This window comes from Oncorhynchus nerka, linkage group LG26, assembly GCF_034236695.1.
Source record: "Oncorhynchus nerka isolate Pitt River linkage group LG26, Oner_Uvic_2.0, whole genome shotgun sequence".
NCBI lineage: Eukaryota > Metazoa > Chordata > Actinopteri > Salmoniformes > Salmonidae > Oncorhynchus > Oncorhynchus nerka.
Genome location: NC_088421.1, coordinates 415,835 through 429,143, shown reverse-complemented (window position 1 = coordinate 429,143; position 13,309 = coordinate 415,835). Strand labels below are relative to the sequence as shown.

Sequence of the window (13,309 nt, the reverse complement as noted above, 5' to 3'; positions counted from 1 at the left end):
ATAAAGGTAAAACAATTTTAAATATAGGGGATTTGGTGCCATTTGGGACGCAGATTTGTCAGGAGGAAGTGGCTAAAATTCACCCAACTAATTGCGGGAAGCTTGTGGAAGGCTACCCAAAATGTTTGACCCAAGTTAAAGAATTCAAAGGCAATGCTACCAAATACTAATTGAGTGTATGTAAACTTCTGACCCACTGGGGGGGATAGAAATAAAAGCTGAAATAAATCATTCTCTCTACCATTATTCTGACATTTCACACTCGTAAAATAAAGTGGTGATCCTAACTAACCTAAGACAGGGAGTTTTTACTAGGATTAAATGTTAGGAATTATGAAACTGTGTTTAAATGTATTTGGCTAAGGTGTATGTAAACTTCCGACTTCAACTGTAAGTGAAAGAAATTGGTTATGATTATGTTTTACTGGTAATGGGGACATACGTAATAGAGGTCGACCGATTAATCGGAATGGCCGATTAATTAGGGCCGATTTCAAGTTTTCATAACAAACAATCAGAAATCGGTATTTTTGGACACCGATTTGGCCGATTAAAAAATAAATAAAAAATAAAAATAAAAAAGTACACCTTTATTTAATCTTTATTTAACTAGGCAAGTCAGTTAACACATTCTTGTTTTCAATGACGACTGCCTCGTTTAGGGGCAGAACGACAGATTTTCACCTTGTCAGCTCGGTGGATCAAATCTTGCAACCTTACAGTTAACTAGTCCAACGCTATAACCACCTGCCTCTCGTTGCACTCCACAAGGACTGCCTGTTATGCGAATGCAGTAAGACCAGGTAAGTTGCTAGCTAGCATTAAACTTATAAAAACCAATCAATCAATCATAATCACATAATCACACATGGTTGATGATATTACTAGTTTATCTAGCGTGTCCTGCGTTGCATATAATCTGACTGAGCATTCAATCATACAAGTATCTGACTGAGCGGTGGTAGGCAGCAGCAGGCTCGTAAGCATGCATTCAAACAGCACTTTCATGCGTTTTGCCAGCAGCTCTTCGTTGTGCGTCAAGCATTGCGCTGTTTATGACTTCAAGCCTATCAACTCCCGAGATGAGGCTGGTGTAACCGATGTGAAATGGCTAGCTAGTTAGCGGGGTGCGCGTTAATAGCGTTTCAAACGTCACTCGCTCTGAGACTTGGAGTGGTTGTTTCCCTTGCTCTGCATGGGTAACGCTTCTTCGAGGGTGGCTGTTGTCGTTGTGTTCCTGGTTCGAGCCCAGGGAGCAGCGAGGAGAGGAACGGAAGCTATACTGTTACACTGGCAATACTAAAGTGCCTATAAGAACATCCAATAGTCAAAGGTTAATGAAATACAAATGGTATAGAGTGAAATAGTCCTATTATTCCTATAATAACTACAACCTAAAACTTCTTACCTGGGAATATTGAAGACTCATGTTAAAAGGAACCACCAGCTTTCATATGTTCTCATGTTCTGAGCAAGGAACTTAAACGTTAGCTTTCTTACATGGCACATATTGCACTTTTACTTTCTTTTACTTTCTCCTGCCTCAAAGCAGAGGAGAGATTGACTTCATCACTACTTGTATTTATGAGAGGTATTGACATGTTGAATGCACCGAGCTGTCTGTTTGAACTAATGGCACACAGCTCGGACACCCATGCATACCCCACAAGAAATGGCACCAGAGGTCACTTCACATTCCCTAAGTCCAGAACAGACTATGGGAGGAGCACAGTACTACATAGAGCCATGACTACATGGAACTCCATTCCACATCAAGTAACTGATGCAAGTAGAATCAGATTTTTATTTATTTATAAAACACACCTTCTGGAACAGCGGGGACTGTGAAGAGACACAAACACAGGCACAGACACATGCATACACAAACACAATGTCACGGATCCCTCCAGAACATTCATTACGCACACCTGGCCCCCATTCCCAGTGATTGGTAATTGTATATGTATGCCCTTGGTTTACCATTGTCCTGTCGATCATTGTTACAATGTCCATTGGTGCGTGTGAGTACCTGTGCTGTGTGTTTTGGGCTTTCCTGCCCTTGTGGATTGCGGAGATGATTACAGGTCTCCTGTGTGTTAATCATTGTGAGTGTTATTTATTCGAGGTACTCCTCACACATTTGTTTGGGTTTCAACCCTGTGTTTTTGTATAGTTTTGGTTTGGTCTTCGTCCTGCGCCTTTACACGGCACGCCGTAATTTGGGGCTTAATAAAAAAAACGATTACGCATTCCTGCACCTGTCTCCCGAATCATTCATACCGACGTGACACACGATAACATACGCACTATACACACAGATTGTGTTGTAGATATGTGGTAGTGGAGTAGTGGCCTGAGGGCACACAATTAATCTGTTACACAATTTTAAAAACATTACAATACATTCATAACTGCCTTAATTTTGCTGGACCCAAGAAATACAAATATCCAGAGGGTGGCCACGCCCTTAAAGTCTTATAGGTCGTCTCGGCATATATTGATAATTTTGACAAAGACACCCACTGATAGCAAGACTACTCAACCTCACCAAAGCAAGCATCCGAGCAAGCAAAACAGCACCCTTATGTCTTCATATGTGTCATGTTACATTATTTCTGGGCAGACAGCATCAGATACATGGGCTATGTTTATACTTCTGTTTCTTTTCTTATCGCTAGCATTTTGGGGAAGCGTGGCTTCCCTTGGCAGCTATGAACACACTCCACTTTGTAGGCTGAATTTCATGACACTTATTGGTGTTTGTAATATGTCCCTTTCCATTCAAATGGTGGGTGCACAGTGCACTGTTCAAATGCTTATTTTGGAGTAGACGAACCCTTTTTTTTTTAAGTGATTTGTTTGACAATCAGATGAAAACATAATGATCGGTTGTGTTCATGGCACATTAAAAGGTAATCCCTTTTTACAGTTAAATGACATGTCTTCACTATAAAGCCCATTAAAAAAACAATTTTTATTTTACCTTTATTTAACTAGGCATTTACATTTACATTTACATTTAAGTCATTTAGCAGACGCTCTTATCCAGAGCGACTTACAAATTGGTGCATTCACCTTATGACATCCAGTGGAACAGTAGTGCATCTAAATCTTTTAAGGGGGGTGAGAGGGATTACTTTATCCTATCCTAGGTATTCCTTAAAGAGGTGGGGTTTCAGGTGTCTCCGGAAGGTGGTGATTGACTCCGCTGTCCTGGCGTTGTGAGGGAGTTTGTTCCACCATTGGGGGGCCAGAGCAGCGAACAGTTTTGACTGGGCTGAGCGGGAACTGTACTTCCTCAGTGGTAGGGAGGCGAGCAGGCCAGAGGTGGATGAACGCAGTGCCCTTGTTTGGGTGTAGGGCCTGATCAGAGCCTGGAGGTACTGAGGTGCCGTTCCCCTCACAGCTCCGTAGGCAAGCACCATGGTCTTGTAGCTTCAACTGGAAGCCAGTGGAGAGAGCGGAGGAGCGGGGTGACGTGAGAGAACTTGGGAAGGTTGAACACCAGACGGGCTGCGGCGTTCTGGATGAGTTGTAGGGGTTTAATGGCACAGGCAGGGAGCCCAGCCAATAGCGAGTTGCAGTAATCCAGACGGGAGATGACAAGTGCCTGGATTAGGACCTGCGCCGCTTCCTGTGTCAGTTAAGAACAAATTCTTATTTTCAATGACGGCCTAGGAACAGCGGGTTAACTGGCTGATCAGGGGCAGAACGACAGATTGTACCTTGTCAGCTCGGGTGTTTGAACTTGCAACCTTCCGGTTACTAGTCCAACGCTCTAACCACTAGGCTACCCTGCCGCCCCTGTGCACGTGAATAGGTCTTGTGGAAAAAAACAGAGCCCCCCGAATGTCACAGTATTATTCGCACTCGAGATGGAACATTAGAGTTAATTTATTGCTGTATGCTAATTGAATGCAAACACTACAGGGAGACTTTTGGAATTGATTTATTTGAACAGGAGAATGTACCAAACCTAAGCTGAAGCATTTAATGTGTTGAACCGTCATAATTATATATATTATTAAAGTCCCCCTTGCATCGATTAAGGTTCATATTGCTCAAAAGCAGTGGCGCTTCTGAAGGAAAAAAAATACACAAAGCATAAAACACGAACTCTGAAACAAACACACTTCAACAACTGCACAACTCTATCACTAATTTGTGCACACATGCATATAGTAGGCCTAATCAATCATGACTGCTCATTCTCAGCAATGCATAATATCAATCACAGCAAATGATGGAGAAATTGGAGAGATTAATGGAGATATGAGGGAGATAGAATGGGATTTAAGGAGGCAGGGATTGCTTTCAGTTCTTAACCTTGGTAAATAATTTAGGCTACTCCTCTCTGCTCGACTGATAAAACAACAAATTAAACCATGATGTCTTGTGTCTATTTTATTATGGTATCTTCATCATTTTAGCCTATACACCGACAATAGGCCTACTTGTGGCAAATCAATAGAAAAAAAGTCAATCAAAAACGGTTGTAGGTCAACAAATGTATGTCCTAATAAGGTAAGGTCTGGATATGGCTAAATACTTATGGCATATTTCAAAACTCGTGTCTTACGGACACACTAATATTGAGTAATAACATTGGAAAGTTTTTAAATACTAAACTGAAAAAGGTATTTCTAACATTTATTTCATTCCATTTAAGTGCAGAGGCAATAGGCGTCATTATCTAGTCTAGTCCAACACCAAAATAAAGCCTTCACCTTTGCTCATATCACATTCTCAACCAGTTTTAAAACTTACCTGAGCTTATCCTGTAAACGCAATCAGGTGATTCATGTTTGAGCGCCGCTCGTCCTGGCGTATAGGTGGGGTCCCGGTGCACCGTGGTGCCACCGCTGACCGTCTGCTGAAGGCAAAGTGATGCTGGTGCCACACTCCCCACCGTTGTCGAGGTAGATGTCGCGACTCTGCTGCTGGGCCTGTTATCGCATGGGAAGTTATGCTGCAGCTGGGATGTCGGGTTACGCTGGCTTCTGCTGCTGATGGTGTGGGTGGTTTGGTGGAGCTGCTGATGCTGCTGCTGAAGCGGATGATGGTGACTGAAATGAGTGTAGTTCTGTCCGCCTCCGTCTCCCAGCAGCGAGATATCGACCATTGTGGGTCTGTGGAACCGCGCCTTCCCCGCCAACCGCCTGTTAGGGAAGGTTTTGAGGTTGCTGTCTGGACACCGCTGCTGACCGCACATATTTGGGGCGCAGAGACCCTCGTCGGCAGGTTGTGTTTCACCCTCCATCACTGCAAGTTTCAACACGCAGTGACACGTGCTCGCTCCTGGCGCGGTCTTGTGTGACAGTCTGGTGATTGGTTATCTTTTTCATCATCACTGTCTCGTTGTCTGGCTCAGTTTTCACTTCTCGGCACAATCACTTTTATTTACGCCCCGCCCCTGTCTGGGGATTGGCGCTGTGGGTTGTCAGTAAAAAAGAGTGACGTCATATTATTTTTGGGCAGACAGCATCAGATACATGGGCTACAGATACTTGGCGCGTCCTTGTGTGACAGTCTAGTGACTGGTTATTCTTCCTCACTGTCTCGTTGTCTGGTTCAGTTTTCCCCTCTTGGCACAATCACTTTTTTTACGCATCGCCCCTATCTGGGGATTGGCACTGTGGCTTGTCAGTAAATTAGAACACCCTCTGAATACTAGGCTACAGTAGCTTAATATTCAGAGTGGGCTAATTCACTGACTGGCCACATCGCCAATCCCCAGACGGTGCCGCCGTATAAAAAAAAGTGGTTGTGCCAAGAGGGAAACGCAGACGGGAACTGCACACCCTGCTGACAGTACACTGTCTCTAGCAGGTTAGGAGATCATTTTCGCACACCCTAACACCCTAACTCTTTCCTGCTTTTGTTATATTTGAGTAGTCCGTTAAGAACAAAATCTTATTTCCAATGACGGCCTACCCCAGCCAAACACTCCCCTAACCCGGACAACGCTGGACCAATTGTGCGCCCCCCCCTATGGGACTCTTGATCACAGGCTGCTTGTGATACAGCCTGGGAACGAACCTGGGTCTGTAGTGACACCTCTAGCACTGCAATGTAGCACCTTAGACCACTGCGCCACTCAGGATCACTCAGTTTCATAACCTGCTATGTTAATTATCCTAACATGCTGCGTAATTTCTAACCTCTAATCAATGAAACTATAGCGGTCATTTTACATCTGACAAGCCAGGTAAATAGAGAATATGCCACCCCTTGACAATGGCCTCAAATAAGCTTGCCACTCAAAATGACACCTAAAATGAATTGGATAACAATGTTGTTTGGCTTTTGGGGAATGTTTGAAATAATGCTACAAGAGACCAAACATTGTCACATCTAGCCTACTGACTGATGACATTAATTTGCTCATTATGCCAATCCATCAAATGTTTTAAGAATTCACTAATAAAAAGTTTCTCATACATTCCAAGTTATTGAATTAGAGAAAACAAATAAAGGGGGTAAATTATACAAAATAAAGGTGTCATTTGTTGTTTTTTTGTTAGATTTTCTACTTTACAAAAACGGAATAGTCAGTATAGGTAGGCTATACACTCAGATGCCATCTGAGTAGACTACACTTTCCTTTAGCTAACCTACATTTAGCTGGCACATGCTCATGTTGGTCTATAGAAGAATATCAATTGCCATCTAGAAAGGAAAAACACTCCATTAATCGAATAAGGTAATAAATCCAACCCATATAAAGTACAATGGCAAAAAAATACGGTGACAGTCAACGTTAAGGCCACCAGAGGGCAACACAACAATATAAGTTTGGCGATTTGAGAGAAAGTTTACAGCCCACTGGTTGAATCGAAGCTGTTTCGCTGTCATTTCAATGACATTACGTTGAACCAACGTGCAGTAGACGTTGAATTGACGTCCGTGCCCAGATGCTGAGAGCTGCAAACAATGTGTATATGTGTGTTTTTCAAAACAGGATGCAAAATAAGGGTCAGTAGGCATAGGCTATTGAAAATTATAGACTAATTGTGCAAATATGAAATAAGACTATTAAAATGGTTGGCTATGTATTAATATTCCTTGTCCTATTGATACGGAAAGTGAAGTGATACGTGAGTGATACGGCATGACAACTGTAGCCTATGACCTCTCAGCATCGCTTTTTATTTTTTTATTGCAGAAAAACCAGTATGCATACAAGAGGTATACAAGCAGACAATGATAACACATGCTAGGGGGGTATAAAAAATGACAGATTATATAAATAACTTAAAAGAAACACACATATTGATTGTTCAACTAGCCTGTACCCCTGCACACTGACTTGGTACCGGTGCCCCCTGTATATAGCCTCGTCATTGTTATTCTTATTGTGTTACTTTTTATGACTTTTTATTTTTTTAGCCTACTTGGTAAATATTTTATTTTTCTTGAACTGCACTGTTGGTTAAGGGCTTGTAAGTAAGTATTTCACGGTAAAGTCGACACTTGTTGTATTCGGCGCATGTGGCAAATACAGTTTGATTTGATTTTAACAGCTTTCTTATTAGAAGAATGTAGAAAGGTCTTTAATGTGCTGCTCGAATTTGGAAGTTTTTTGTTATTACTGAATTTACATTTATGAATATGACATTTTTCCATTAGCACAATTAGATTTATGAGGTATTTTTTTCTTTATCCTTATTATGTTTAAGGAAACCGAGCAGCTCTCAGCATCACTGCAATCTACCGTCCGCGTGGTGACGCAAAAACCCCGCGCCATCATGGATGCGCACGCCGGATGGTCAAAGGGATGCGTGCGCGCCTATACAGAATCGGTAACAAAAAACTACAGATTTCAAATTAGGTTGGACACCATACGACCGTAGCCATCCGTATCACATCTTCACGGAACTGAACAACTATGGATGAATTACTTATTTTAATTGTTTCCAAAGGAACGCTCTGACGAGAAGAAATGTCTGGGTAAAGTTCAGATACACTCGGTTATATATATGATTGTCTTTGCCTGCACAATAATTACACTTTGAGAAGAGTCTGAAACAATCATTCACCTGGACAAACCTGAGAGTTCAATTCAAGCTTATTTTACACCTGTGACCTGATACTGGTCCGATTTTGGATGAGGAGAGTATATGCCAAATTGATATAAATTTAAAAATTCGTATGGTTGAATTAAAATCCAGCGAATGATGACAATTAAAACACTATTGAAACTGTAGGTAATTCAACCGTGGAACTGTTTCAAACCGAATTCATCATGCGAATATTTTAAAGACAAGGTAGGAGTTAAGGAATACTGTGTCGGCTACTAGGTTTATAATAAGGTTTTTGTCGGGATGATGCGACTGCTAAACTACCTCTTGCTGGGCTACCTGACCTGGAATCTACGGATATCAGACGCACAAGGGGAATACTGCCATGGGTGGCTGGACAGTAATGGAAATTACCACGAAGGCTTTCAGTGTCCGGAGGACTTTGACACCATGGACGCGACGGTGTGCTGCGGGTCTTGCTCCCTGCGGTACTGTTGTGCGGCTGTGGACGCACGGCTGGACCAGGGAAGCTGTACCAACGACCGAGAACTGAATAACACGGAGTTCGCAGCGCGTAAGTTTGGACTACCAATGCAGAGCCTGGCAGGAGTGGACAAGTTAATGCACAATTAACTTCAAAACGTGGGATTTCCAAATATTCAATAAAGATTCAATATAGTGAAATAGTTCAACATTCAATATGTCGACAGGCTTTTAATGAACCATGCATGTCACTCAAATGAGAGTCAATTTTGTTTCACCATTCAGCCTTTTCAGGTCAGTGTCAGGCATGCAATAGCCTACATGTTTCATTATAAAAGTTTTTTTGTTTTCAATCAGTCTTATAGTCTATATTATTAAGATAAAATATAAACTATTTTTTTTTTTTGGTGCCTATTTTTAAATAATTTAGATGCCAAAAATGACATCCATATAATACAAGGGGGGGGATCATGCAATTATCTATATCTATCACAGCCTATGTTTTGTTTTCATACGTACATTGTCCTAATAATCTCCTTAAAATGTATGTTGTCATTTTGAAACCTAACATCAGCACTAAAACTAACTTTTCATTTAGTTATAACAATGTAATAGCTCTATCAAGATGCAGAAATTACAGCCCATCTTGATTTACAAAGGGACTTTGTGAGGTGTAAGCACTAAGCAGCTCCGATTGTACGCATATGTGGGGCACCCGTTTTTGGGGGCTTCATGTGACAACAGGTTAGGTATATTGCTATCGGTCCCCAAAACAAGGAAAGGAAAAGTGGGCCATGCGATACACCTGGAGTGTCACAATCAAGGCTGAATCAAGAAATTATAGATCAAATCATAGGTTTTTATTTTTTATAGAGACCAGGACTGGAAAGTAGTAGGCTGTGAAAAGAAGTGGATTGATTTTGACCCCTATATAAACCATGCAACTTTGTAATAATCCTGCAATCTAAATAATAACTGTGCACACCAATGGCAGAATAGCCTATGCCTGACTGTATCCAAAGGTGACATCAAATCACCTTCATTCAGGTGTGTATTCGATATGCCTGTGTTGCAGGGGTTATTATCTCAGAATTCATTTCTAATTTAAAATTATTCATCAGCATTAGTTCCAAATGTGTACCATTTATGGAATAAAACTGAAACATATAAAACATTTATATTTAAAAAACTAATTTCACCAAATCGCTCAATTTAATGGTCTCCCAAGTTGCTAAACCCTATAGGGTGGTTAATACAATTTCCTCTTTTTTTCTGATAATAATTCAATTTAAAATAATTTCCTCCCCTGGTGCCAATTGCTAATTTAAGGTGTAATCTGAACGTTTAATCTACATTTTGGAAAAATACATTGTCTTCCAAAAAAACGCTTCTGAATGAACATTCGCACAGTAGCCTTTTGCATAGTCCAATTCAGGCCTTAAGCAAATAAATATAGAGACAATGACTAACCAAGAACCAAGAAATAAAATGTAGCTAAATGATAGGCCTATTAATAACTACAAAACACCTGGTTTTGTAGGTGCATGTGGGTTATATGGAATAAAAAAATATATAATGCCTTTTAACACTTTGAATACGTTGTATTAAGACAGCCTAAATGTAGTTGGTTATTTTTATAGTAGCAAAATAGTTTTTTTTGCAGCACTGTGTTTGCCTAATACACCCCAGTAGTCTTCTTATATTGTATTGTGATCCAGAAACTTATACTACCAGTCTGATATTAAAATGAGCTATTGAAAATATTTTTGCAACAATACAAAATTATGTCTTGTGAGTTAATGTAAATACATGTTGAATTTTGAGGGGATTTAGGAAGGTAAAAGAGCAACATTTGACTTTTGTCTTCAAAAATGTATTTTCTCCTGAATCCCTTTCCATAAAAAAAGGTATAATTCTGGATTCTGTAGAAAAATCAATTATTTCACAGATGCATATCTTATTCAATCAAGATGTTCCCATATGTCTGTGCATGTCTGCAATACAGTTTATTACGCACACATATTTTCACTGACTCTAAATAGAGTTGAGTATAAACTCCACTTCTCATTGGCCCTGTTACTTTATGAATACATCCTTCCTAGTTTCCTTGAGGTGAGCACAGGTATGTAAGTGTTTTGTTAGGTGTAAGCAATGCTACCAGCCTATTGCTTTCACCAATAAAACCAGTATTCAGAACTGTGATTACTTCAAGGAAGGTAAAGGGATGCTTTTTCAAGTTTTCAAACAGGTATTCAAGTTATCAAGTGTACAAGTATTCAAACACCTGTTCCTCCTTGCAGAGCCGATCTACGTGCCCTTCCTGATGGTGGGCTCCATCTTTGTGGCCTTTGTGGTGGTGGGCTCCCTGGTTGCCGTCTACTGTTGCACCTGCCTGCGGCCCAAACAGCCTACCCAGCAGGCTCTCCGCTTCTCACTGCGCAACTGCCAGGGCGAGACCATCCCCATGATCCTGACCACTGCGCCAGCCAGCCTGCGCACCCCCTCGCGCCAGTCCAGCACGGCCACCAGTTCCAGCTCAGCTGGCGGGAGCAGCTCGGTGCGCCGCTTCTCCCTCGGAGGTCAGGGGCAGCAGCACGGGTGCTTGGTGTCAGCGTCTGCACCAAGCACCCGTGTCTTCACCTCTCCCTCCACACCCCAGCCGCTACTCCCACCACCCCCTCCACCCCCCTACACCTCCCCTGCAGCTTGCATGCCAGGCGGGCGCCAGCACCCTCACTCCCATGCCCAGCTGCAGCTGCACCAGCCCATGCACCCACACCAACAGCCTCACCTGGCCCAGGGCACGGGCTTCCTGCTGCCCCAGCAGTACTTCTTCCCCCTACAGCCGGAGCCCTTCTCCGGGGCTAAGGGCTTTGCAGACTTTGGACAGAGCTGACGGGGCTTCCTTGGCAATGAGGAGGTGGATTACAGGAGCACACTGTGGGACACACTGTGGGACGTGAGTAGGGTCATGTTCATTAAGCACTAAACAGAAGAAAACAGACTGAAAACAACAGGAAGGGACTACCTGAACCTGCCCAGTATGAGTTTGTTTTAAATCAGTGAACTGTACTGAACATGACCCTGGTGTGTTTTGTGGACAGACACGCAGTCATCGGTTACCGGGAGGACTGCCCTGACATGCACTGCAGTAGGCCTGTTGAATGGGGACTGGGAGACAGGAGGCTGTGTTCAAGATAAACCACAAGAAAGCTTCCTAGTCGAGCAGAGTACATGAGAGTATTGTCTCTCTAAATTACAGGAATGGACTTCTGCTTAGAACAGACATGACTGTTTATTGGTCAATATTGTTTTCAATGTTATGCACTTTTTTATATATACATTTCTATTGTAAACAATATTCTGTCTTCCCTTTCTCTTTTATACACAATTTGGTTAAATGGTGATGTTAAATTGTCACAACTTTTGTGGCAGCAACATTATTAAGAAGTGTTCTAGACATTTTGTTGCGAGCTGCAGGACATTTAATCAAATTATCATTTTGACAATTGCAAATCCCTAAAAGAGGGGAAGGGCTGACACCAAGTTGTGCAGTAGGGTGAACAAAGCCAAATGATGTACTGTGTGTACAGTGCTCACTGGCTGGTTTGTTTGTATTTAATGATATTAGTCAACACCAGTATCTAATTAGTATTCTAATGACTAATTCTATGATTGTGAGTACTCGTCATGCAACGCTACAACTAGAAGTACATTTAAAAAATATAAAACACTCAATAGTTGGTCAGTATTTTCAAAAATTAAACCTACTCTTTAATAATTCAAGATTGAATGGTTGAGAATTGCTTAATTGCTCACTTACGGATACATTTTGTACTAACTGTTGAATATGGCAACTGTTTTCTTTATGCTGTTACTCACAATCCTGAGTTTGTGTTTCACCTTTTAGCCTGCTTATTTGGTTTATTAATGTACTACTTATTATACTGAAGAGAGGGGATGCAAAGATATTCACAAACATGGATGACACATTGAACCTTAAATACAGAGACTCTACAAGCCAAAATGTTGTCTTTACAGATAGCGGAGTCCCCCTTTTTCTCCAGCCTCAGACATGTAGGCAATTGAAACGGTTCATAAAGGCTACCTGTCAATCAATCTTCACATGAGGAATGTGGCAACGAGATCAGTCATTGTCAATGCTCAATGAGACTGTCATGGCCACAGTGTTCAAAACAACTGGTCCCAGAAATAGGGAAGAGTTTTGGGTTGGATGAGCAGGTATGGCAAGAATCCAAAGACTTCTCTGTACCCTAGTCATTTAAGTGTGAAATAAACTTGGCAATCACTGACCTATTATGGCAGATTAGATACAATAGATCATATAGTGGATCATGTTTGGCGCTAGACGGAGTCTTCCGAACAAAGGAAAAATTACAGCAATTCCCAGAGATGACTGCCACGACAATCTTTGGGTATTGCTGTCCTTTTTTCTTTTTTGGAAGGCTCAAAATCTACAATGTTTACCCAGACAAGCATCCTGTTCCAATAGAAACCTTTGGTAGCACATGCATACTACTCCTTGGAGCTCTTTGTGCTAAAGTTGCGCAGATGTCAACACAATTGATTTTCTATACATTTGGTTATGCTTGGACACTTCTGGTTTTTAAAAACGCATGAAAAAGTCATCGTCTTTCAGATACTGTCTTCTAGATGGTCCTGTATAATACTGCTCTAAATCTATTTAGAACGCAAAGAAAATACCTCACAGATTGAATTGTTTTTGAAGTTATATTGACAGTAATCCAAGGACTCTTGTATGAATACTCTAGCAAGGGTAGACC

At 41.5% G+C, this 13,309-nt stretch overlaps 1 protein-coding gene and 1 pseudogene across 1 annotated transcript; one reads left to right on the top strand and one right to left on the bottom strand.

Moving 5' to 3' along the window:
• Positions 1-5,337, bottom strand: part of LOC115110848 (BEN domain-containing protein 4-like) — a 39,114-nt pseudogene extending 33,777 nt beyond the window's left edge.
• A 2,506-nt stretch (positions 5,338-7,843) lies between these two features.
• On the top strand, positions 7,844-12,290 carry LOC115109946 (protein shisa-3 homolog). Its single transcript, XM_029635195.1, has 2 exons — positions 7,844-8,595; positions 10,805-12,290. Exons 1-2 carry the CDS (start codon positions 8,325-8,327, stop codon positions 11,398-11,400), a joined length of 867 nt encoding a protein of 288 aa, XP_029491055.1. The 5' UTR covers positions 7,844-8,324; the 3' UTR covers positions 11,401-12,290.
• The last annotated feature ends 1,019 nt before the right edge of the window (positions 12,291-13,309 follow it).